The 27,069-nt window shown below is 39.2% G+C and overlaps 1 protein-coding gene across 1 annotated transcript; it reads right to left on the bottom strand.

Moving 5' to 3' along the window:
• Positions 1-17,069: 17,069 nt before the first annotated feature.
• Positions 17,070-26,159, bottom strand: tnfsf11 (TNF superfamily member 11). Its single transcript, XM_075480176.1, has 4 exons — positions 25,654-26,159; positions 23,930-23,965; positions 20,970-21,093; positions 17,070-18,912 (listed from the first exon to the last, which is right to left on the bottom strand). Exons 1-4 carry the CDS (start codon positions 25,852-25,854, stop codon positions 18,476-18,478), a joined length of 798 nt encoding a protein of 265 aa, XP_075336291.1. The 5' UTR covers positions 25,855-26,159; the 3' UTR covers positions 17,070-18,475.
• Positions 26,160-27,069: the final 910 nt, after the last annotated feature.

Raw genomic sequence — 27,069 nt, 5'->3', positions numbered from 1 at the left:
TTCAATCAGTCAGTTGAATCATTTAAAAGATGCTCTACAAAATACTCACAGATGGGTTTAACAAAACAGTTCTCTTCGGTTCCTGGTGATATAAATATCAAAGCTTCAAATGAGATTTTAACTTTCATAACATTCAACAGGATTCTTCCAAAGCAAATAATCCCAAATAAACATCTAATTTATAGATGTTTAGTTGCATTTAGATAACCAATGAAAGTTGTATGTATATGAGTGGCTACGTTACAGGGACTGCTGATAGATAAATCTGCATACTTTGGCCCAATTCAAATTCCTCCCTACCCAAAAGGCTTGACGACCTTGATGGCTTCTTGATGCACGAAAGAAAAAGGGAACCATATCCCTGCAAAAGTGAATGGTATAGGGCCAAGAGGAAGAAATCCAATTGGGCCACTAAGTGACAAAAATACATAAAAAGCAAATGGATTCAAAATAAAATATTGTCTTCAAAGCGAATATCATGGTTTGCGGGTTGTTTTTTTTAGGTCATTTCCTGTCTTAGTTTGAAAAATTGCCTCCCCTGTGTGTCATTTTGTTACGCTCAGTCCTCGCCTTTTTCCTTCCATTTTCCGTCCTCTGTCAAGATTTATATCTATAGTTTAGTGCTTCACTCAGTCAATTAACAGTCAGCATGTGAGTCTTGGTTGTGTCTCTTGGCTGTCCCAATAGAGTTACTTTTTTTTTCTACCTGCCTGCTCCTTTCTTTTGTTCACAGGGGCTCAGTTTGTGAAAATGAGCTGAGGACAGGGAGGTGGGCGGCAGCTGCACCTCTTTCTAAAAGGGATCTTTATGGCAAAGCTTTTAATGTGCAAGCCGACTGAACAACAGACTTCAGGGTTGCAGTCCTGGCATTCAGCCGACAGAAATACTCTAATAAAGTCAAACTGCTCCTAAGTAACCTTGATTTATTGAACACCGTAGACATCATTGTGCAACCCAGATATAAACATTATGTGTAATTTGAGTCAAACTGTGATTCTCATAAGACCTAAAATTCTACTTTCCATGCTCTGTCAAAAACACTTCAGAAAGAACATGTGGGGTGGAGCCAAACCCAAACAGCGTATTTGGACAGGCACATGTTTACTTAATGAAAATGTTTTCTAAATCTTTTGTATTCAGGAAAAATAATCCCTTTTCCTCATGTTAGCTCAGCAGGGGTAAGGTTGCGCTGACGGTCTGCTCAGTAATGGAGGGGTGTTTGAAGAGATTGGCTATTGTCTGTCAAATAGTCCCTGCCTCATAACCACTTAATTTTTGCCCAAGTGGGTTTGTCCCAGCGGCTACGTGATGATGTGGTAGTTAACACTCACAGCAAGAATGTTCCTGGTTCATGTCCTGGTCGGGGACTTTCTATGTAGAGTTTACATGTTTCCCTGTGCATGCATGAATTCTTTGACTTCCTCCCACAGTCTAAAAATATGCGTGCTAGATTAATTTAAATTAATGATTCTAAATCTGTCCATAGGAGTGATTGTGAGCATGGCTACAGGTTTGTCCCTGTGATGAAATAGTGACCTGTCTTGGGCCAACCCTACGTTCCGTCCAACTGCAGCGGAGATAGGCTCAGCTTGCTATGCTTTTACTTCCATTTTCGCTGTAATTGATCTATTAGGCTTTAGGGCTTTTGTACTCGTGAGTAGTGGAACTGGTGATTCTAATTCTAAAAATGTGTTTAAATGGCTAATTTTGGATATTTGCTTATACACAGACACACACACACACACACACACACACACACATATGTATATATATGTATATATACATATGTATACATTTATATGTTTTGTATTTTCATGTATTTATTTGCACCCTTAAATGTGCAGAAAAATAATTGGATGAAAATATAACTACTGACTTGGCCTTGGGGTTGATGTCAGCTTTGCTGCCGGATGTACGCTTTGAAACAATCGATGGGTTTTCCCGCAATCCGTTCCAGAAAAGTGTCACGAGTGATGGCAGGTTCAGAGAGTGCCAGGACCAGGGAACTGTACCAAAGCAGTAAGACTCTGAATATTAGCAAATTCCTACATTCAGGGCATTCAGGGATATCAAAAGCTCAGCACTGGTTGACATTGATTGGTTCTTTAAACCACACTCCCTGCAGAGATTTAATCTTTTCAATTTTTTCTGCTTTAAAAATAACCCTTGGGTAGATTTGGGGAAATAGATACCTGTTTGTTTGATTATGGTCTTGGGCCAGCAGTTGTCACTCCAAGTGCAGAGTATTAATCTATGAATATTATGTTTTCCCATATTCTCATCTATCTTTGAATGTTGCATGAGTCGCAGTTCTGTCATTGAGTTCATAACCCCTGCCATGTAATTCTAAACAGCTGTTTGTGTGTTAAATGTGCCCATACACGCATGTAATCCTGTGTATTTCTAAGTGTTTGTGTGTGAGACAGACATTAACCTCACACCACACAGACAGACGGTTGTTGATTCCTGGATTCCTCTCTCCAGTCTGCTACCGCTGCCATGGTTTACTGCTGACAAACTGACAGATCGCTGCAGGGAAATGGCTACACATGGCATGTTTGTTTCCAATCAGTGCAAAAGGATTAACTAAAAATAAACTGGCTCCTCTTTCTCAGGTGATACAACGATATACACATGAATGTGGTTTTGCTGCAGGTTAATCCAGGAATAAGACCAGTGTTTGAGTTTGATTGCATCTCGAGGTCAGCTGGGTTCTGGTAAAGGGATGTTTTGCAGAGGTGCACACTCCCATGTCAATAACCTTGTGGGTGGAAGTTTTTAGTTTTTACTAGCTCCCAGTGAGTTAAGAGTGCACCAGCTTGTGTTTCATACTCTGAAAATGTTGTACGTTTGTGCAAATGTTACAACTGCTTTCATTGGAGAATTAGAAACATTTTTCTATCTCTGCAGCTTCACAAACACTTGAGTCATCTACAGTCATGCCAGGATCAGACAATAAGAACCAGTGATGAAATGCTGTTTGTGAAGGTAAAAAAAACACAAGGGCTTGCATGGAGTCTGTAGTGCAGCGTACTCATAAAACCATGCTGCATTGATCAAAGTGACAGGCCACAAATGTCTTCTTTAAAATGTAGACAATGCTGCTTTCAAACGCTGCAACTAATTGCCTGCAATCAACAACAGACTTGTGATACATTTCAAAAATGCCATTCGTGACAGCAAATGTAACCAGATAACTTTGATTCAGGGCAAAGCAAAGACATGCATTTGCAAGTATTTGAAATGACGTACTTCTTTTTGCCCACTTTAGATATCCAATAGTTTTCAACGAGAGCAGTGTGGTGTCCCATTGTTCATGACATACTGGAGAAATTTGCCACTCACGGACAAGTGTGGGTTGCAAAGCTGGGTCCTGCATGAAGATAGCTGCTCTGAAACAGCATGTTTCACTTGTTAAGAAAGTCAACCGGGTCATCAGGGTTAATTAGGTTTCCATCAAACAAACAAATTTGCAACTTTGACCATGTCATGATGGAGATTATTGCTTCTGACAACCTATCTATAAAACTGTGATAGAGATTTTAAAACAGAATAACACATTATTTTGGTCCCTTGTACATAATACAGTTTCAACAATTAGAATAGAATTTTTGGACCTGACACAGGACCTGAGAGATGTATCTGGACCTTCTGTTGATCCATCTGCTGTTGACCGAAGCCTCATCTAAAATAGTCTCCATGGAAAGTGACTGCCAAGAAGCCATTCTTAAGGAAGGGAAACAGGGAGAAAAGGCTGAGCTATGGGATGAATCCTCCCCAAAGCCCAGACCTTAAGATTGTTGAAGCAGAGAACGGAATCAAAGGCAGCCACTATTCCAGTGGTCCACAAAATGTTGATCATTCCACTTCGTGTCAGAAGTGACTCTTCATTCTCTTTCTGGTTAGTTTTTAACAAATGTCGTGCCAAATAGTGTAGAACAGCCAAGCAGGAAGTAAAACATGGGAATAATACAGAGAATCTGGATCATTTTCAAAATAAGACACCTTGTGCAGACAGCTAATCATTTATGACATGATATTACAGGCGACACCAGGCCAGAAATCAACTTTCAGGAATCAACTATCAAGAAGTATATCGTACAAGTTGTCTCATTATCATTGAATGCTACATTCTGTACATCATAGCGATGCCCGAATGTGATGCAATCTAGCGAAGGAGACAGGGCCCATCATGGTACAATAAAAAGAAACACAGAAGTAACTTACCACAAAGTAAATGGGTATCATCTGTATACAATCCAGTGGTTTCAGTTTACAGAATGCCTGAGTGTGTTTCCAGGAACATGAGCTAAACTAACAACGCAGCAGTGTTGCACACGGTGTGAGTTTCCTGCCTGCCTCAGCAGTCCAGCTCCCCTTTTGAATTCAGGCCTCCAGATTAGTGGTAATCTGATTAGAAAAATGGTTTGGTTTCAATTTCTTTACATTGTTCACTTGTATTCAGCACTTACAGTCAGTTTGAGTGTGACTACCCGAGAGCTGTCGCTTAGTACAACAGCCCTAAAATAAATACTGTTTTGAGAAATATGTAATGTTCAGTTTAAACTTCAAGATAATTTTGGATTATACAGATTCAAGTGTTGTCAAATTAACCTGAAACTTTGCAGGTAAACGATAAAATTTCTTAGATAACTTCCTTAACGATAACAGAATTTATTTTATTCTAAGGCTCCTTATAGACAAACATATGACAGTATGGTTGTGTAAGACTTAAAAAGTCTTTGCTTATATTAATGATTTTACATTTATTTCATTGGCTCTTTCATTATATGCAGTGAGGGTATGTGCAACTTAGAGTTACGACTTTTTTACACTCTTTGTTTCCCTTGTTTTATTTACCCGACTTTTTTTTCTTCCCTGATTCATACGCATTTGACCCTTCATTGTTATAGTTCTGCTTTTTATCTGGGTCCATATGGTTTTCAGACCACACTGACATCATCACAGCAACCACAAACAAACAGCGTGTTCTATGCAATTTATTGGTTTTAAGATTTTGCAGATGAATTAAGAGGGAAAAGGTCATCCCACAGCTTTGGAGGACTTCACTTCAAGTTGATCATTTCAGAGACATTAAACTGAACATTGTGTCAAATTGAGAATCGCTCAAGGCACTTAACTTTGACTGTAGTTAATTTTTGTTACATGACTGTAGGCATGTTTTCATGAAGGCTCATCGTTCCTTATCTGGTTCCAAGTCCTCTTTCAACCACAGCTTTCGCTTTGTAAACCTGTTTAACATGATCTGTCCAGTGTGAATACAAGAAAGCAGAATTATTTGCCAAGGGTGTCACCTACAAGTCATATTGCAGATTCATTACTCATATTTCTTGTCATTTTCAACTTCAGTGAACATTACTGAACATAAATGTTATCTCAACCTATTACTGTATATTACTTCCTGATCTCATTGTATCTGTAAAGAAAGCCATTCGTGTCTCAGACGGATCTTTGACTGACTGTCTCTTCTCATTTTCTAAAAAGACAATTAAAGAATTAATGGACAGGCTATGATTTCACAGTGCAGCATAGGGGAAAACCAGCAGGAGCTGCTTTAATGATATGACATAGTTATGAAGCCATGTGGACCTGACAGAAAGTGAAGCTGAGGGCCTTCCTGGTAGTGCTGTATGTTGGTGGTTAGGATGTACTGTGTGGTCGTATCAAGGCCAGTCTCGTAGAAAACTGCTGCTTGCATCAGAATTTATGTGAGACAAGATAAAGATCACATCCGAGGAACTACAGTGCCGTTGACATCGACCTAGTTTGGAACAGAGTCAGAGAGATTGCCAACCTTGATATTGATTTCTGTTTGAGTGTAAAGGGGAAGTTTTGTCATTTGAGTTATGGAAAATAAAACATCACGGCAAGTTGCCTGTGGCCTCTAGCCACAATTTTATACACCATTTCCAACTCGGGGGAACTTGTTTTGCTCCTTGTTTAAGTCTCAGATAGAAAATTACCCTCCTCCTCCTCATTGTTTAGCTCAGAGCAATTCTTCATTCTTTTAAAAACAACTCTAAAGTGAGCATGAAACATGTGACTACTGTACTATAATCTACATTATAACTGGTAATTGTACGGTCTCCACAATTTGTTAAACAATACGAGGATTATGAAAATGGTAATATTTAGAATCCACACAAACATTCAGCTGGGGGATAGCCATGACTGTTTCACCACAGCCCACTGTGCAATTACACAACCACTCACACAAAACAACAAACAACCAAGGGACCAGCTGATGAGCTGACAAAATCGTCAGCGAGCTAATAATCCTATTATGCTGTAAACCATTCAATGAGACCCACCCTATAGTGCTGCAGTAAGAGACTGTAATCCATAGATCTACTGTGACAAAATGCTTTTAACTATTTAATCTCTGGATTTTTGAAAACTTGAAATATCTAATCAAATTCAGTGTTCGAAAAACCCCATGGCAAAACTGGACACCTATTTGAACTATTGGGAATAAACACTTGGGAATGTTTTGAGATAATATATCTCTTCTTATGTCCATCCTCAGTCCAGATTGAAATTTTAGAAATGAACCAGTGTTATGTTCACACATAACAGACAACTTACCAAAGAACCAATTCTAAATTTTGGTTCTTAGCATTCTGTTACTCGCAGCCTGTCTCTGAAACACCTAATTTGTTCCCACTGCTTTTCAGTTCTCAGGGAAGGTTCAGGCTGTGTTGGAGAATAAAGGTGCTCATACCAAACATTGACTTTCAAGCTTGTTAGAATTGTACAAACTCTGTTTTTGCATTAAATACTGGATTCCCACTTGTGCTTGCACATGCACTAATAATTCACTGCATGTGTTTCCTGTTTTCATGCCAATACACACACACATATATATGTATATATGTTTATATATATATATTTATATATATATATGATATTATATATATATATTCATTTCTTTGAAAATGGTCACGTAGAAGCACTGGACTGAAAATGAATAAAATATTATTCCTGTATTTACCCTAAATTTTAGAATTATTCTTTCTTCTTAAATTTACAATAATCTGTAGAATATATCGCAAAGTATATTATGATATTATCAAAGTAGGCTATTCAACTAGATAAACCAACAAAGACTTACTGTAAGACAAGCTAACGTCACATCTGTCATTTGAGGCAGATCAATGGGAAACAAGTCAGCTAACCAAAGAGCCAAAGAGCTACTCCATCTCAAAGTTGTGGGACAGAAAAGGATGAAATAAGAACCATATGAACGACATTATGGCTTGTCTTGATTCTGGGTGTGTTACTTGTTGTTGCTGGTGGTTTGGGAAGTCTGGGAGCCTCCAGTGATTTAGGTTCTTTTGACACTGTCCTGGCACAACCCCTCTGTCTGACTCATCCCTCTGGTGTCACTCCAGCACAGATCGAACCCACTGATTGAGTGACAGAGGGTCAATTACCAGTATTTTAAAATCTCATTTAGAGTACCTAAAGAAAGGCATATTAATGCTGCAGATCTCACTGAGGGTTTTTAGTTGCAGGTGCCCTCAGGAGGATTAGTGTGTTAGTCAGTGATCCTTGTGAACCTGTCCAGGTGTCACCACATCTTAATGAAAGCAAAGAGATCCATCTGAGACATTTTATCCAGGCAGGATTACAAGGAGGATTGCTGCTGTATGACTCAGACGGGGATTCCCTCTGTACGCGCATGTGTATATCTGTGTGTGTGTGTGTGTGTGTGTGTGTGTGTGTGTGTGTGTGTGTGTGTGTGTGTGCGTGAGATACTGTGCACATATTTTTGAACGTGGTTGCATGCATCTGTACGGTATGTGTCTGCCCATGCCTACATTTTCTGTCAATTAGCGTAAGTCCAGCCACAGTCTTTCCTGTTTTGAACATTATTGATATTCCCTCTTCCTCTGGCTGTAGTTTGAAGTCCCTTAATTAAATCTGTGGGATAACCAGCGATCAGAATCCCGCAGGAGTTCAGTCAAAGCAAAAGGAATTTTTTTAGGCATACAATAAAAACTGAAAAGTAAACAATGAATTTTGTAAAACTTCAATGATTCCCACAAAGGAGGTTAAGGAGAGGAAAGTGAGTAGTCAGGGGGAGGTTTACAAGCATTTGGAGGCCTAAAAAAGAAAGCTGGATATGAACATGTACATAATTAATGCTTTCTGTAATAAACTAATTATAAACACATAAACAATTTAAATGATTATCATATGAAATAATATCAAATGTTGATTTATGACTTTTACCTTCAGTTTGTATCTGATTATATTTGTTTGCATCTTTTTACTTTTTATACAAAACTTTTTTCATTTGTCTGTGGTCATTTTGATCTATTTGTTTTTTAAAAAACAACTTTTTGGGTAATTTATCATTAGATTATATTGGATTATTGTAGTTTCCCTTTCTTTTGGTCATTTTGTGTACCTTTGTTGTTGTTTTGAATCTCTTTGTGGCAATTTCTTGTATTGTGTCTCTTTATAATGGTTGCATGCTTTTTTTATTATATTTCTTAATCTGATATCAGTTTTTCTGTATGTCTTTGCTGTCACAGCATCCTTCTCAGTGCTTCATTGTTATATTTCATGTCTTTATTGTTATTTGTGTCCATTTGTGGGTGTTTGTCATTTGTTTGTGATCATTAATTGTATTTTTTAAGTTATTTTGCTTCTGTTTGTAGTAGTGATATGCCTCATCATAGACAATTAGTCTTCAAACAAAACATGTTACCATAATTGATATTTTCCTTATTATTTGAAATATTAAACGATTATTTGATTAGCTTAACTCACAAACAGTCCACACTGGATTCTGAATAGTTGTTTTTTTTCCAGCTTTTAGGCTTTTTTAGCCACCGTTTTCATCTTGTGTACTTGTTTCCAAAAAGTAAGATGACAGTAAGTGTTTGAGAAACTTTTGCTTAAAGGAAACTGATTTTACAGTTTGATTAACTGAATCAACTGTAATTTAATTAGATAACAATTTGATTCAATTATGACATATAGTGTGTATTTTCTTAGCAATTACATAAAAGTATATGTTACTGTCAACATGATTATACCCAAAGGTTGGTGAATTCAGAGTTCAGATTGGGTTATGTTTGTTTTGGTTTCAGCTCCAATGGTCAGCTATTGGCTCGATGATTTTGAGACTCTGCTGGCTCGCGAGTTGGTTTAGTATGCCAGCACTGGCGCAGACTGATTGTTGGGTATTTCTCAACACAATATGAATTTATTTTTAAAAGCAGTATGGATAAGAATGCCTTTTTTCTTTGCATAGTGTTAATTAGTTATTAGAGGTATTATTGTAAATTACTCTTCTGAATGACTACAAACACACTTGTCATACACATAGAAACCAGGAGGCTGCCAAGTTTAACTACAATTTGAGCTACTGGTCATAGGCCAGCTCCACTAAAGAAGCTGAAGTTTGAGTTCCCTGCTTAAAGGCACCTCAGCAGCCCAACAAACATAAGTTTAAAACGACATATTTGGGTGTTTATAAAAAACATTTTGATTTTCAAAGCATCAAATGTTAAAGTCCAAGTAAAACAAATGCAGAGATTTGGAGGAAAACACATTACATTTATTAAAGAAAAGTTGTTTACGACATGTTAAAAGACTATTTAACAGATTTTTTTTGTTCAGTATTTTAGGGCAGGTCTAAAACCTATATTTTGCGATGCCATTGGATCCCCGAGTTTTCAAAACTCAATTCTGTCTCTGACACTTGAATAGCATAAATAGGCGTGCAATACCCTTGACAAGCTCGTTCCGCCTTTTTTTATGGAAATTCGTCTTCCCTTGATGCCAGAGTTTGGAGACTTGGGCTATCTACTTAAATAGCAAAGAAATTATTAGATCAATCCATCCATTTTCATCTGCTTATCCGAATTATTAGATGCAGAGGAAATAGATTGATTTGGTGAATAGCAAAGTAGAGATGAGGCTTCACATCAGCTCATACTATGTTTTTACTCTGTTTCTACAGAACTGTATATTCACATCTTGTGGTGGTTGTAGAGCTGGTCACTTACTCTGAAAATTGAAATCAGAACAGTGATCAATTGATTTTGAGACTGGGTAATAGAAAATTGAGGGTCAATAGCAACATCCATCTCACTTTAATTACCTTGTAGTTTGACAAACTTTTTCTGGTGATCGCTGAACAGATGGAAGATAACTGAAATATTATCTGTTGGGTAGGTTTGTAATTTGTATCTAAGCGGTGTGGTTTGGTTAAAACAAAATCTGCTCTGTTGGCCCAGTAGTGTGGTTCATTTGAACTGATCTGAGATCTGTCAATCGGCGACTTCAGCGGTCACACATCCAGCTTCTCAGAATGTAGAACACTGGACATTTTCTCAAGATTTTGAAACTTTACGTAATAATTTTTGTAATCATTCATGTTTGGCTAGGGCATTATTAACACATTTTTATGTGGTACAACACACTCAAAACGCCCATTTAACTCTGCCTGACTCAGACTTTAACCTTTGCATGTGCTCTCCATGGTGCTGAAGCGAAAATGATGTGCGATAGGTTTGGGGTCACAGTCATGTCCAAAGTAGATTTCATGCTGAGTTACGCACATTTGCTCCATCTCTTGTTGTGTAAAGGTGAATAAGGAAAACTGTGGAGTGAGTGTAACAGATTTTATCTCTATGGAGTGACACCATATTCTGCTGAATCAACTGATATACCATCTGAATGATTTTTTAATTTTTCAGCGGGTGTGTTCTTTGATTTAATCCTCACCATACTGACACATATTCTCAGAGACAGTCTGGCACACACACACACACACTTGGCCGACAGCTCATGCAGAAGATGACAGAGCCCGGTTACAGTAATAACCATCCTGCTATCTCACGCCCATGTGTCTGCAGGATAGCCTGTAAATCTTGCTCTGTTATTGTTTTAATAATATTAATGTTAGTATTAGCCAAGTGGTAAAACCGTCAGACATCAAAAACCAGAAACATCTGAGCTATATTGGGCTAAAGACAAAGGGTGAGGGCCCAGCTTGTGAAAATAGCAGGCCATGCTGACTCGACAGAGTGTGTATAGGGTTGTTCATGTTTGTGTTTGATGTGTGTGGGCACAGATTTATACACTAATAGTGCATTTGTGTAAGTGCATAGATATTTGAATGCGGGTAAGCATACAAAATTCTAAGCAACCTGCACAGAACAAAGCTCTCCAGCTGCTCGGTAAAACTGACTTCTCAGAGCTCCATTTCCTCCAAACCACAAAGTCTCATAAAGCTAAGCACCCATATTTAGCTAATGGGTCCATACTGATGCCTCTGGTGCTGCTTAATGGGGGAAAACACCCTGATATATTTTCCAGCACATGACTTTGTTTTTCTGAATCAACAGCTCCACCTCTTCGCCTGGCCACAGGGAGAGGACTCTGAAATAATGTCTGATGGAGATGAAGCATCATAAAACCAAAGAAGACGTGATTAAAGTCCTCCATGTATGTTCCGCTGTGTGCAACAGACCGTCATGGAATATCTGAAAATCTGTAGGCAGGAGTGAAAATGCAAGTCAGCAATCTGGTTTATGTTGACATGGACTGGGCCATTGCTTTTCACTGCTATGGCCCCTTGTGTTTTTACATATGTGAGTAATAAAATAAGCCGCTAAGTTCTCAATTTCTGCCAAATGGACCAATTCATAAACCACTGAGTGCAGCAAATGGGATGTCTCTATATGCGTGTGATTATGGAAGTGAGTACAATGGCTGAAACCTTTGGAACCTTTTAGATTTGTCCCTATTTCTGCATGAATCAGCAGATTTTCAGATAGCTGCTGATCAGTTCTGCACACCAGCTTGAAGAAACTTTTGTCCATTCCTAGATACTACTGCATTACAGTCAGGACTTTAAATTGACCATTCCCAAATATTGAGCATGGCACAACAAAATCTCAAAGTGCTACTAAGCCTTTATGTAAGATATGCAAGTACAAAGAAAATGATTTTCAGTGACTTTACCAACCACTTTCAGTTTATTTAGAAAATATATGGTACAGACTCATGTTTGCAACTGTGTTTCATCAGCCTCCTTTTAATGACACTTTTAATGGTTTGGGAATACTAAGGATACTAATCGTTGCAGATTTTTGGAGGAATCTATTGATCATTCTTACTGAATACAAGATGACATCCGTCCAGCAGTCTGTGGTTATTGTGTCATTCTCCTCTTCATGGTGCACCATTTCAAGAGGAGACAGATGTGGACTACAGGCAGGCCAGTCAAGCACACACACTCCATGTCTATGAAGCCACACTGTTGGAAGTTGAGCATGAATAAGATCTGGCATTGTCATGCTGAAATAACAACAGTTGGACTTCCTGGGAAAAAAACCTCAACTTGATGGTAGTAGTCTCTCCAAAGTCCCTATGTACACCTCAGTATCAATGGTAACTTCAAACATATGAAGTCATCCATGCAATGGACACTAATGCACCCCCATACCATCAAAGAACCTTTTGAACCTTTCTCTCAGCTCGGGAGGCCTTTATCATCATCATGTAGAACCAGATTTCAGTTTTTCCCCAAAAAAGCTGAGACATGGACTCATCTGACCACTGTCTTTCTGTCCACCTGAGAAGAGCTCGTGTCAAAGAACTTGGCTGCGTTCCTGCAGAGTTGATATATGGCTTCCTCCTTGTTTAATACAGTTTTAAGGTTACATTGGATGCAGTGGTGGACTGTGTTGAGTGAAAATGTTTTTTTTTAAGTAGTCCTGAGCTAGTGTTGCTCTATTGATTTTGGTAGCTTGACAGTTTTTCATGCAGTGCTGCCCAAGGGCTCAAAGGTCATCCAACAGTGGTTTTAGTTCTTGGCCTTAAAGCTGCCATCGGCAGGTTTTCAAAATTCCGAGTCTAAAGTCGGAAAATTCGAACTGATACAACTTTCAGGTCCCTCCCCCAACCTCTACCAAGCTCCAAACCGCCCCCCAAACCCCTCCCCCTCTGTGGATGAGGTTGTGCATGTGAGTTCACACCAGTGTGAGCGCACACAAGCTGGGGCCAGACTCACGCTCAGCATGGTTGGTGACTGTTCTGCTCAGATAATAGATCAATAATAAACCTAACGTGATTGGTAAAACACAAGCGGGAGTGCTCGATTTTTGCAAGCACGATACAGGCTTTAGAGGGAGCTACAGAATTCAGGATTTTTCCTAAACAGCCTATTTGATATTCTACTTCCAGAATCCCATGACAGTTCAAGCTAATATGACTAAAAAAATGTTGCAGACGGCAGCTTTAACGCACTGAGATTTCCCCACATTCTCTGAATATTTTCATAATATTCTGCTCCGTAGATGTTGAAAGACCAAAGTCCTTTACAATTGTATCGATAAAAAATATATTCTTTAACTTATTGATGATTTTCTGAGTGGTGAGCCATGACCCATTCCATACTTAGAAAGAATAACCCTTTGGTGGATTCTTCTTTGTAGACCCAACTTGTTTCTGAAATAATTTTTGTCATATCTTTGTCATATGTTTCCTAGTTCTGTGCTTTAAAGAAGGGTTTTTGTTGCTGCTGTCACTTCAACAGGTAATCCATATTTACATGAATGTTTTCCAGAACAGGGCCATACCACCATAAACTACTGTAAATTGCTACCATGAATGCATTATTATTTTAGTAAAAATGGGGCTAACTAAAATTTAACTTCATCAACGTGTTATGATTTGTCTGCTGATGGTTGTTTTAAAGCTTGACTCATTTTCTGTTGAATTTCAGTCAACAGTCAAATCTTATGGAATTTCTTATATTCACTTAGCCTGGGAATTCCCATGCTGCTTTGCGCTCGATTTCATTCTCACTGCAAAGGCAGCCTGGAAACTACCGCCTTTATTTTTGCCTGAGTTTGGGAACCAATCACAGAACGGGGGGGGCAGCAAGACGATGACGACGTCTATGCGCTACACCGAAGCTTGTAGGGTGTTAATCCAACATGGCAGCGGACACAACGTTACCGTTCGATGCAGCCTTAGAAAGTGTTTCGGAGTAGATTCACCCTAGGGTCATTTGAACCGTGACATCCAGCCAAGTAGCCCACCCGAAGTTTTTCCCATATTGGCTGAACATCAGCTGAGTTACTGAGTTATCCCGAATAGCTTAGTACAAGCGCTAATGGACCCGGGAAGTATCTCCAAAATTACCACACTAAAATCACATGCCATGACACCAAACTTCTACAGTAGTACAAATATGGTCTGTACTCACAAAACAATGCATTTGGAAGTTTGTACATAGTCCAGGAGTTTACTATGTACAAACTTCCAAATGCATCGTTTTGTGAGTACAGACCATATTTGTACTACTGTAGAAGTTTGGTGTCATGGCATGTGATTTTAGTGTGGTCATTTTGGAGATACTGCCAGGGTCCATTAGAGCTTGTACTAAGCTATTCGGAATAACTCAGTAACTCGGCTGATGTTCAGCCAATATCGGAAAAACTTGGCTGGATGTCACGGTTCAAATGACCCTAGGGTGAATCTACTCCGAACCATCACTTTAAGTAGCTTAGAGCGCAAGTTTACTTTTATTTTACTTTTTTTTCTTCTTCTTCCTCGTCGAATTTCTGTCATCATCTGGTATAAGTGATACAATTGGCTATGAATCGCGCGCAAAGCAGCATGGGAAGAACCAGACGCCATTTGATAGACATTCGTAGCGCCCAATAAACGGCTCTAGGCATTCGTAAACTACGCCTCAAATACGAGAAAATGCACACCTAGTTCCCAGACCACCATCTCATCGAGATGTGGACACGTCAGCCAGGCTAATATTCACTAGTACATTTCAGAAATAATTGGTTAATCAATGATTGATTGTCTTCCTTACACCTGATGAAGCAAAACAGTCTAAAACCATGATTGTTCTTCCATCGTGCTTAATAGATAGAAATAAGGTTCTTATGTTTGAATGCATTTTTTCCCTTTCTCCAAACATCTGTTACTTAAACCAAAAAGTTCTGTCTTGATCTCATATGCCCACAAAACATTTTACTGGTAGTATTCTGACTCTTCCTCATGACCTTTCGGATACTAAAAATGGCGCTAGCTGCCTTTATTTGAAAGTTGCTTGACAGGAAACAAGGGTTAGAGAGAGAAGGGGATGACATGAAGCAAAGGGCCCGAAACCGGGACTTTAAGTCAAGGCACTTCAGTCTCACTGCATGGCATGCTTGCTCAACCAGTTGAACTACTCAACCCCCACAATGTTTTTTTTTGGAGAGCAATTGGTTTCTCTTTGCAGCCATGCCATTGTTGTTCAATGCTGGCGAAGGGGATGATGACATACTCTTGAACATTAACAGGAGCCAAAGTGAGAGGCCTTTGATTGTCTAAATCCTACCCTGGTCTTTGTGGCTCTATCTGACTCAAAGTTAATCTCCAAATTAACTGCTAACTCACATACCTTTTTGATTTAGAGACATGCGATATGTTGCAACTTTTGCAACCGCTTTGCGGGTAATGTTTTGTATAGAATTTTAATACCCGAATTTTGTAAACTCATTGGCCTCATGTTTTGACATCTGTTGTTGGGTTTTTCCTGGTTTTGGTAGCAAGATAATTATTGCTCCTGTCGTTGATTTTGGAAGACTCCTGCTGTAGAATGCTTCCTAAAACATTTCCAATAACAGTTTTAATAACTTTGTTTTAAACTTTCTACAGAGGTCATTTGGAAACCCATTTGGTCCTGCCCTTTTCCCAGATTTCATGCTCTTTGCTGTTCCTATATCTTCCTGATTAAGCACTGCTTCCAGCTTCTGTGTAAACTCAGCTGGGATAGTTCCATCCGTCCATCCATCCATTTTCTATACATGCTTAATCCCACATAGGGTTGTGATGGGGCTTTTGCCTACCCCAGCTATCATTGGGTGAGAGTATGATTTATTTAATCTTGGGATATTTTTTGATCTATTTTTGGTACCTGTGTTGAAATAATATATTTTAGGTCATATTGATGCAGAAACACAGACAATTCTTGAGGACTGATAAAGGTTTAAGCACCACTGTATATGTATTGTGTGCACGTGGGTGTTTGTGTGTGTTTAAATGGGTTTCCAGTGGACGCCAAGCTTTCCATAAGTTTTACTGACACAACACATTTTAATGGTTTCTGTCGAGTGCCAACAATTGAGAAATCAAGTCACATCAAAACGGTGGCACACTAAAGTCCATTGTTTACACTTATGGCTTCAGCTATTTAAATCTGAAATAGAATAGCCCAATGGACACCACAACTGAATTGTTTTGTTGTTGCAAAACTCTTTGCAACAGAAATCTTTAAAATAAACCTTCTCTTTGACATTGAAGATGTATCATCCAGTTAAGTATGATTAAATATTACATTCTGCAGTCAATTTGGTAAGCTGTTCACCTGTAAATCAAGTCAGAACTCCTCACACAACTCACAATTTTTTTCTCCTCAACCCTCAGATTTTATTTCAAACTTTCAGTAATGTTTGAACAATGAGCTGCAAGTAGTGTGAGGTCTAGTCACACAGCATAATGTGTGAAGCTCAGCCATCATCTGGGCATACGCTGGTGAACGCCCAGGAAAAGACAATAGAGGAATTGTTTGGTCTGACATTTAAAGTTTCTCTTTGTTGGGCTTCATGGGAGACTCAGTGCTCAAAAAACATCTTACGCACATCACAGGGAAGTAAATTCTAATCATTATTCTCATCCCATGCAGTCTGTTTCTTGTTTGTTCTGCAGGTCGCTATGAGCTGTGGTCCAAATATCTGCTGCAAGTTAGAGGCGCTGGAGCAGCTGTGGGCGGCTTCTATATACAACTTATCTCTGTAATGAGCTGGTGGGCTGTTCTAACCAAGCAGGCAGTGAAGGAAAGGAACAGCTTGACTTCACTATTTGGCTGTGATGGTGTTGAATTTCCCAAAGTTTGTGGGGATTATCAAATAGCACACAATAATATCCCAGTCAGGGTGGCCTGTTTATCATGTTACAATGTGAGGAGTCCTGTGAAGTTTAATTACTGCAAACAACAGCCTGGATCTGGTAATTTTAATACACATGAAACACTGTTACAAAAGTATTTTTTTATTAAAACATACACAACCATAAATAGTAAGAAAACTGAATGGAAAAAAAAACTTTTAAACAAAGCTTTTACAAGTATGCTACAATCTTGTAGAGGGGACAATATATCCATATTGCTTTTGGGTAGGCAAGTACACACAGAATTGTCAAAATTAAGATGCATAAATATAAAATTTGAAATGAAGCCCCTGTGTTTTAATAACAAAAAGCGTGTCTACTATTTCCTCTAAGTGCTGCAAAATAAATGTCATACAGACATAAAATATAAATGATTTACACAGCCGATAGGTCAATTTAACAATGACCCGTCTCTGTACTTCTATAGCTAATAAATAAATATTTAGTGCATATTCCCATTTACCTCCCTAAAGAGCCAAATGAAAAAACAAAATTTAAGTTAAAGATGAACCAAACTCAATTTGGTTCCTCTAGTTTAAGACAAAGAGTCTATTTATGTCATTTATGGTCAGACAGTCCAGCTATCTGCATCGCTTGTTGATCGTCACAAACAAAACAAACAGATGTCATTTCCTCCTTGGTTTGAATGACATTGTCGAGTAATTGGCTTCAGTGGCCACTTAGGACAGAAAATTGAATGAGTATTTGCAGTACGCTCTGGTTTTGTTGTTTCAAAACGATGTCAGAGTCAAAGTGAGTCTTATATGATGTCTTAGAGATTGTGATAGTGAAACGAAGAAATCTCCACCTAACTACTTATGCCAAATTAAACTGTTGGGTTACTTATTGTGCAGATGTCTCATTTCCCACCTTGTTCACACCTACAAAAACTTTGAGGAATACATTTATGCATTCACTGCGGTGGGTCAGACTAAGCCCAACAAGTCTTGTTATTTTTACCCTTTGATAAGCCACTAAGTACAAGCAGATGCTCTATCAATTACAGTGCTCATTCTGGACATGTTTTCCAACAATGAGCGCTGATAAAGCTTTTCTTCTTGCTTCTCTTCTTGCCAATAAACTCACTTCCTTAGTTGTTACACTGTGGTTTGTTTAATTAGTGAATAAACACATGTCAACTCTTGAGTTTTAATGGTGTAATCTGAATCTCGATGTATTGAAATGTCCAATACAAACCACCACACTTTTAAAAAATGTCCAATAAATCCAGTTCTATTTTGGATGAAGTTGAGAGCTCTGTGGGAAAGTGGAGAGACATGTTTTTAAAAGGTGGTTACCTTTTCCATAAGTTTTTCTCATAGAAGACTCCAATGCTGTTTGATGAGGAGCAATGTGAAACACACTCACACAAAAAAAAACACACTTCTGGAATGAAAACAAACTTTTTTGACAAATCAACATCATAAATCACTAACAGTGGTTCTTTGGTTTATAAAAAATGTTCAGTAGCACGTCAGTTACCCAACTTTATGGCCCCAAAATACGTCCCATCTGCCGCCTGGTCCAGCATCCAAGCATTGGACACTTTGACAAACAAGGCATCTCCCTCGACCAAGCGCACCCCTTGACCCTGCTGGGCGCAGTACATGTTATAGCTCGTGTCATTTAAGCGCATGGTGCTGCCCGTCTTCATCAGTTGTGCAGCCATGCTGTTCTGTTTAATGCTCTCGTGGTAGACATACTGGATGAGCTGGATGTTGCTAACATCCACTGGGGGGATCCCAGTCTGACTGCTGACTCCTGAACCTGGAAACCCGTAGTAACGGAAGCAGGTTTTAGCATATACATAGTAGAAACCTGACTCCATAACCAGCAGTCTTCCCCTCTGGTAGCTCATTCTGCGAAGGTTGCCATGTATCTCATCCCATTCGATGTTGCTTACATCAAGCTCTGCATGAAAACATGGACAAAAGACATTTTAGTTGGTCAGCCCACTGGTTCATTTTGTGCTTTATCAAGAAGCAACACAGTTATTTTGTGAAATGTTATTTAGAATCATCTTTAAAAACTTTACATCAATATTAATAACATTTTTCACCATGTATGTAGAAACAGTTACAGTATATCACCACCTTTACTCTTCACTATTAAGAGTCCACAAATGAGCAAGCTAACTTTAGCTTGGCTAAGTTAGCCATTTTTACACAGCAGTTACACCTGGGAATGAATACAAAGTGTCAACCAATTGATGCTAACTTGTTTTTGTAGTGCAAATTAATAAGGTGAATTTAGTGGTAGGTAAAGCTCAATTATGGTGCATATTTATCTAATTAAATAAAACAAAATAAGAAACATCAAACAAGTCCCTTAATGCTGCATTTACACCATTATGGTTTTCTTTTTAATTTTGAAATTCAGTCCACAAAAATGTTTTTTCACTAGTTTAGAAATATCCTTCACCTATAGAAACCAGCACCAGAGGAAACCATAACATTAAGCAACTAGGACCAAGATACCATAGTTCTAAAAGTTTTCTTCTTTCAAAACTAAGACACATTGCCAAAGTTTTCAAATTGAAACTGGATTGGCAAATTTTCTAGAGTTTTTATAAAAGTGGATTCCACTATAGGTGTAAATACAGTTAAACATTGCAAATGACACCAATGGAAAAACCAATGTAGCAACCAGGAAATCTTTCTTATGCTCAAGATGACAGAGAAACTCTTTGCTCAAAGGGGAAATACAGAAAAAGAAAATGATGGACAGTAAGGACATGCATATGAGGTGTATACAGAGCATTTGCAATAAAGAAGACTGGAAGAGAGGTGTAGGCAGCAGATGATAGATTTACACAACTTGAATGCAACGTTGCTTCATAATTATTCAGCAGATATTTGAAGTTACATGTTACAAAAATAAACACTGGCAGGACAGGTACATGTGGTGTTGCATACGTTTTCCACTGTTTATTGTTGATAGCACGTCATCATTTATTGAATTTATTTGTAATATTTCAAAAGCAAGATGCACAACAGTGCATCGATACCATGTTTACTGTTTACAATGAACAACTAAAGTTTTTTACAAGTAATTTGTCAAACCCTGCAGCTCAGGCAGAAAAGACTGGCACTGTGACTTCAGGTCACAATGGATCATTGTCTATTTTGACCAATGTACTGTACAGCTTCTGTACACCACATTTACTGTACCACGCGACGAGTTTGTGGTACTAAAGTAGATGAAAATGTTTGAACGACACTATGAATGACTCACTACAAAGTGGACTATTTTTATGAAAGAGTGGATGTTTCAAACATAGCCACAGAGAGCTGACAGAAGATGAACTGACTGCAGAAGCTAACTGAATTTCAATTAAGTAGTGCATCTAATCTGAAGTGATCTTTTGAAAAGCCTCAAAAAAGAGCTGTGAATCAGACACATTTCCATTGATTGAAGTGAGTACAATAGGCTTTGTAGTGTTGCCAGAGGGTGGCAGTATATGCTACATTGCGAGTGATTGTAATTCAGTAGAAGAAGCAGACATGCTAAGAAGAGAGAAAACTGCTGTGGGCATTCACAAATGGAAATTGGAGAGACCTCTTCTTCAGGAATTATCTTCATGTCTGGGAAAATCTGAGATACAAAAATTACATCTGCGAAGACACCAATCAGTCACATGCGTTTGCTGTTTTAGAGCTTTTAGTGGAAAGCTGATGGGTCTCATCATTTTAAATCGCTGCCAGGTCAGATCCAATTTGCAAAGTTGTTTCTATTTCCCCAATGTGCATCAAGTCTTTGTTGAGATAGGCAAAAAAACACCTCAAGCTGGTGTAAAGACTTTTTTGATGAATTAGTGGAAGTTCTTTTTTTCCCAATTCTTAATCACATATTCAAAGTCATACAATTTGTTCAAATAAAACAATTTGTTTGTAAAAAAAAAAAAAAAAAAGAGAGATAAATTGGTAGATGTCTCTGTAACAGTAATACAAAGATGTTAAATCACTCACTCTTAGAGAAGGTCTGGTTCACTTTAATTGGTAGATGGGCTGATGGCAGGTTTTCTTTAGTTTTGTACTTCCTGTTTTTCCGCGGATCTTTCTGTGCGTTTAGCACTGGCTCAGTCTGTACCTCCTGTAGAAAAAAAAGAATAAAAAGCTCATTCAACAAACATTGTCTGATGGATGAAAGGTTAAAAACATATCTCATGTCTGTTTTCTATGAATCTGTATTCCTGAGCATGTTGTTACAAGTAAGTTTCTAAATTGGAAAACTTACTTACAAGCAATATTTTCCTTAAGCAAGCTAACCACAGCTTTGTTCTGCTGTCTTTCTAAATGAATGTTTTGTATGGAGTTGTGTGGGTGTACATGAAGTGTATGAGTGTCTATGGACTGCATGTCTGTATATCATCCATCCGTTTTGGCTAGCCTGTTAACTCCTTTATTACATCTATCATTGTATTTGTGGCTGGAGGCCATGACAGGGAGGCCTCCTGTCAAGTATAACGTCTTGGAAAGATCGAGCTTCTCACGGATTTGGCACGAATAGTATCTGGACTGTATTTAGCGCCCCTTCCCGATTGCTGATTCTATTCAAGGTCAAGATGACGCCGCCATCCACAATCTGAGCTGGCCTGTCTTCAGGCAAGACAGAGCATATACACGGAGAAAAACATGGTTTCCAAGCAAGTAAACAGTTCCTGTGCAGGAGCTGCCAACTCTCCTACACATCTGGCATGAGATTAAAACTTCAGATGTGAGTACTGTTTTCTTACACAAGAGATGTCAGGGATGAGTGAAATTACATTCTCAAAGTTGAACCACTTGAGCACATTTATTCAAATTTGACGATGATAGATGAAAGTGATGAATAATAAATGTCAGTTAGAAATGATCCAGACTGATTAACTGGGGTGTTCTTATAACCCAAAGGTGTTTTAACTTGTTTTCTGGTTTTAGGGTAGTATCCTCTGAATGAGGAATTTAAGGAATCCCGGCATTTCATCATTACTCTGAGCCAACATAAAAAAAGGAAAATAAAAAGATGTAAAATGCTGGGAGTTATATCATTTTCAAACATCACAACTTAAAAACCACACAGTAACACTCTAAATGAACTCAACCACAGAGCCAGCCACGCCAACATCATTAACATGGTTTTGCAACATTGCACCTGTACCGAGCGAATATTACTCTGTTTGTTTGCAAGCTCAGACAAATTCATTCTAAGATTAGCACTGTCTGTTCTCCAAAAACTTTAGAGTTCATAGCAAAGCATCCTGGAGTAAGAGAGGCATAAACAACGTCTTGCCAAGGCTACTGAATAATTGTGTGCGTGCTCCCAATTGGATCTAGATTGTGGGATTTATCTTGATTTGTGGTCAGACTCTGCCATATCTCTTTAACCAGAATGAGCAGATTATTTGCTAAAAGTAGAAGGAGTTTGTCAGCTTCCTGGTCTACAGTGTGATCAAAGATTAAAATGTGGCACCATGACAACCCCTCTGCACCAGACAGAGCTGCAACATTCAGAAAAAACGTCTGCACAGAAATATGCACCCTGCTACGGCTGGCTTGATTGCGCATGCTTGGTGCTGCAATACCACAGTGCATGCAGGCTTCAGCTCAGCCCTTTAACTATGCACCGCATGCATCATTCAACATGTCTATTATGTTGATGAGTGGTTTCTGAGATGCTACTCTAGAACAAAAGTCCTCTCACTCAGAGCTTGGCCACCAAAGCAGATTGCCTCTTTGTGTTTCATAATCCAACAGACTACTTTCACAGATCGCCACACATTATAAACATTCAGATCTTGATTCATGGTCCTGTGCTCTCACCACTGACCACAGGCTCGGCCCAGAGTGGGCCTGGCCTGCACATCCTGTCTCACATCAGAAGCTGACAGTTGTCCACCAAGGCCTGTTCTCTAACAAACCCCTGAGAAGTCTCTGTGCTGACCCTAACACAACACAGTATGTGCCAAGTGGGGCTGTCACTCTGACACCTCATTAAGGTCCCTGCAAGTCTCCTAGCGCTCCATGGGAAACAGCCCCGGGCTGATGACACAATGAGATCCTCAGTCCTAGACAGACTGGGTGGCTTGTCTAAGCACTCCGCCAGGGATACCCGGGGCAAATACAAATACATAATTTCAAAGGAAATGAAAGTACCATGGGAAACCAAACAAAGCGAAGCTCTTATACTGCGTTGTTTCGCTTCCTGGACAGTTTGGGCTTTTGCTTGGCAAAGCCTGTGTCAGAAGAGGGGTGGTCACTTCCATAAATGGATTTGAAAAAAAAAAAAAAAAAATGACTTCAGCAATTAAGTATTTTACATCTCAGGCTACATCTGATCGTCAATAAAAACACAGCAACCACTGACGCCAGTGAGTGACTCACTGATAGCTGAGGCTGTAAACTACCATCAGTGCACAGCATGAGAAGTCGATTGATCAAAGTTGTGGAAAAATCCTAAACAAGAGCTTTTTGACCAGAGGTGTTTGTGCTGCTGCGGTCTGACCTCAGTCCAGCATGTTTGACCAGCTGTTTTATGCTGGCTTTACAGAAGCAGTGGCCTGCACGGAAAACACACCCGTGGGAAAATGATGATTTCTGTCAGTGCAAAACTGCAAATGCTAATTTTGCTCTTTTAAAAACACAACACCGATGCTACAAGCGCTGCACTTCCTCCTTGACAGTTGCAGGAGGAAGTCCCTGCGCCGCTTTAAAAAATGTCTTAAAAGCTGATTGCCATTTGCCTCTAAGACATTTTTTTGGCTCTGTAACAACTATGTGTTTTTCTTTCCAATCAACGCCAACAGATATCAAGATTGATGACAAAGACAACACTATGTCAGTTATTTAGCAAATGTTATGAACACCAGTGTTAAACATGTGTATGATGCTGCAGCCAAAGGGACAAGTGAACAAAAGCAGTTAATTTAAGCGAACTGTGTCAGACTTACCTCTATGGGCCGATGCGGGGTTGTAGACAAATCCACCTGTAGAAGAAGGCGGGGTAGGTTAGATATGTCAGCGTTGAAAAATCTAAACTTTTGCTTCATGTGCATTATCAGTCTTTCTGGCAGCAAGGTGTGGGCGGGAGGAATGTTTTCCAAAATCTTAAGGCGGACTATCAACAAGTCTGTGCGCTTGAGTGGGAGGTTAAATTATTTTCCGCATGTCATTCTGCATTCCACTGCAACAAGTGAAAGTCTAACTGATCTGGAAACTGAGCTTTGTTCTGTAGTCACACATACAGATGCATAAAAGCTCAACCATTCAAAAATAGACTTCCATCAAGAACAGCAGCACTGCTCTCCTCTCCCGTTTCTAATAAGTCTTGCAACTGTTGAGGGCATAATGGCCCGATTTCAAAATGCAGAACACAGGACACACTCGGAGTGCTATATTTGCAGCAAACCCTGATTTGATCAAATTTAAATAACTCATCTTCATTTCATCAATCCAGAGATAGTTGATTAAATACCATCTCTCTTTAACTGTATTATCCTCTCAGCGTTTTATTTTTTACTCTTCTTCCTCCTTTCCTTGTTTCTTCTGGCACAGATCCAGTACATAACTATCAGCCACCACACTCACAATGAGGTTTTTGCCAAAATATTTGCACGCAAACCTAGAGACACTGAAAGGGAACGAGATGCTCCCCCAGGTGAAACCAAAGCATCCAGAGGGGACTGCAGTCTGCTCTTTTGGTTTGTTCAAATATGACAATCACTCAACTGCAAAACCGCTGCAAAGTAACAAAAACACTCCAGACAGAATCTAAATGTTATTTTACACGAGCACAGAAATGCAGCCCAGATGAAGACAAACATGAGCTGATGAGAAGCCATGTGCGGATTTAAGGTTTTTTGATCATGTAAGAAGTGCTCTATTACGGGAGCAGTTCATTCTTGAACTTTACCAGACCTCACTGCCTCCTCTCGAAAAACAGCTTTGCTTATGCTCAAGAGTTTACAACTTATGACACATATGAATTACAAATACAGCCCCAGATGGCATGTAAACACGCGCATGAAAAATTGCAGCCTCTAAGCCTCAAGTGAAAACATCTGCATCTTGCAAACAAGACATCTCGCAAGGCTGACATTTGTCCTCGCAGCGGAGCCTACTGATGAGATGTTATCGCTGCAAAACGGGTGCTCTGATTTGAGCGGCAGCCTCTGGAAAAGATCTCGCCGAAATCACTAATCTCCGCGGAAAGTTGCATCAGAGCTTCGTGCGATGTTATCTGTGTGTTTTTTGCAGCGAGGGAAGAAGGGTTCTAACTGCCTGCCGATGAGGCGCAGCACTTTCAAAGAGACGCCGAGGCTGCACGAAAGCTTGGCGCACAAATCTGCAGAAGTAACTGCACGATGACGTTTTCTCTTTCTCTGTTCACATCAACAAATTGCTACACTTCAAAGAACACAGGCCCTACGATTTTATACAGCTTCAACTGGGTTACTTATCTGGCAGTTTATGACATTATAAAATTGCGCAAATATTGTCGGACTATCGGAACTCGGAGCGTAGCCTGTAAGCGTTAACAGTGTTTTTTTTTTTGTTTTGTTTTTTTGTGGCCTGGGTGAGTATTTACAAAGTTTGAGCAAAACTTCATGTATGGACTCATGTTGCGCTCTAAAGATCAAACCCCATATGAGACAGTATCGCAGGTTGCGCCTACCTCTTGCAGATAACCTGTCAGGTGCAGTAGGATCGCCACGCTGGAGGCCACCTGAAGCAATCCCATAACAGCGAGGGTCCCGAATAGAAGAGGCCGGTAAGTGCTCTCCGAGTTCTGCACCGGGTGGAAGCGGTGCTGCCCCGCCTCGATGTCGACGGCGTTCCGCAGGTAGGCTCTGTACTCGCTGTGCGTAGCTGCCATTGTGCGCTCTCTGTGTGTGCCGTCTCGCCCCGGGGTCCCAGACTCAATGCAAGAACGGAAACTGAGTCTGCAAGAGTCCCTGTAATCAGTGGGTGGGCTGAGAGTGCTCGTTTTCCTCTACAACCAATCACAGTGATCCTCGAGCACTCAGTTTGTGAGGACTGAAGCAAGACCGTCTGCCGGATCGACCTGAGCCCAAGGCAGGTAAAGCGCGCTCTTTATGGCCTCCGAAGCCCTTTGCAGAAAGTTATTAACATGCGATCCACGCCTCCTGTGCGTCAACACCCTCGATGACACACTCTCACTGCTCTGAGCCTGACTTAGCAGCACAGCGGGGATGCAATGGAATGAATTGGGAGGGGGGGATCCGCCCCACCAGTTATCAGTGAACACGCCTATTAACACTGAAAAAGACTCTGAATCAAACTACCCAAAAAAAAAAAAAAAAAGAATGAATGAGTAAATAAAACAAATGTTCAGTTTTAATTGTAATAATTCCTAATTGTCATGACCACAAATCTTGTATTACATGTTTTAAAAATTACTATATAAATACCCTGCTCATAGTCTTTCTAAAATAAGTGTCAAGATCAGATCTGTCTTATATATTAAAAGTTACAAAAGTTTGGCTACTGGACGCAAGACAACTATGAATTTAAGTTTAAATAAATAAGTTTATAGAATGAATAAACTATGAAATTGATCCTGAATTAAAATGAATGAAATCAATAGATGTGTAGATGAGTGCAAACATGAAGTGGGTAAAGAAAAGGGCTCAATAGAAGGATTTAGTCATTTTCACACTGCATCACCTCATCTATACATGTATAAATGCATTAATATCCAGATTTATTTCACAGCCATATGTATAATTCCATGGGCATATTTACTTATTCAAGTATTTATTTATTCATTATTCAGTAATGATTAGAAGATTATTGAAATATATATTAATTGTGTCTCTTACAGTGTGAACAATGGACACAGAAGGTGCACTGGGGGCTTCACATTTCCACATTAAACTTTTTTGGGTTGCTGAATTGAACCAAGACTGACTTAGTTGCAAAAAACACCCAAAAAACTTTGTGTCCCATATGGCCATTTTTGATGAAAGAAATTAGATGAATAGAAATGCAAATTGTTATTATTCATAATCCATTAACCCTTCAATAACCTTTTGAAATCATGCTCAGACTTGACCAGCATAACTAATGA

This window comes from Odontesthes bonariensis, chromosome 12 (genome assembly GCF_027942865.1).
Source record: "Odontesthes bonariensis isolate fOdoBon6 chromosome 12, fOdoBon6.hap1, whole genome shotgun sequence".
Taxonomy (NCBI): domain Eukaryota; kingdom Metazoa; phylum Chordata; class Actinopteri; order Atheriniformes; family Atherinopsidae; genus Odontesthes; species Odontesthes bonariensis.
Note: the sequence above shows the minus strand (reverse complement) of the source record. Positions and strands in the feature narration are given on the sequence as shown.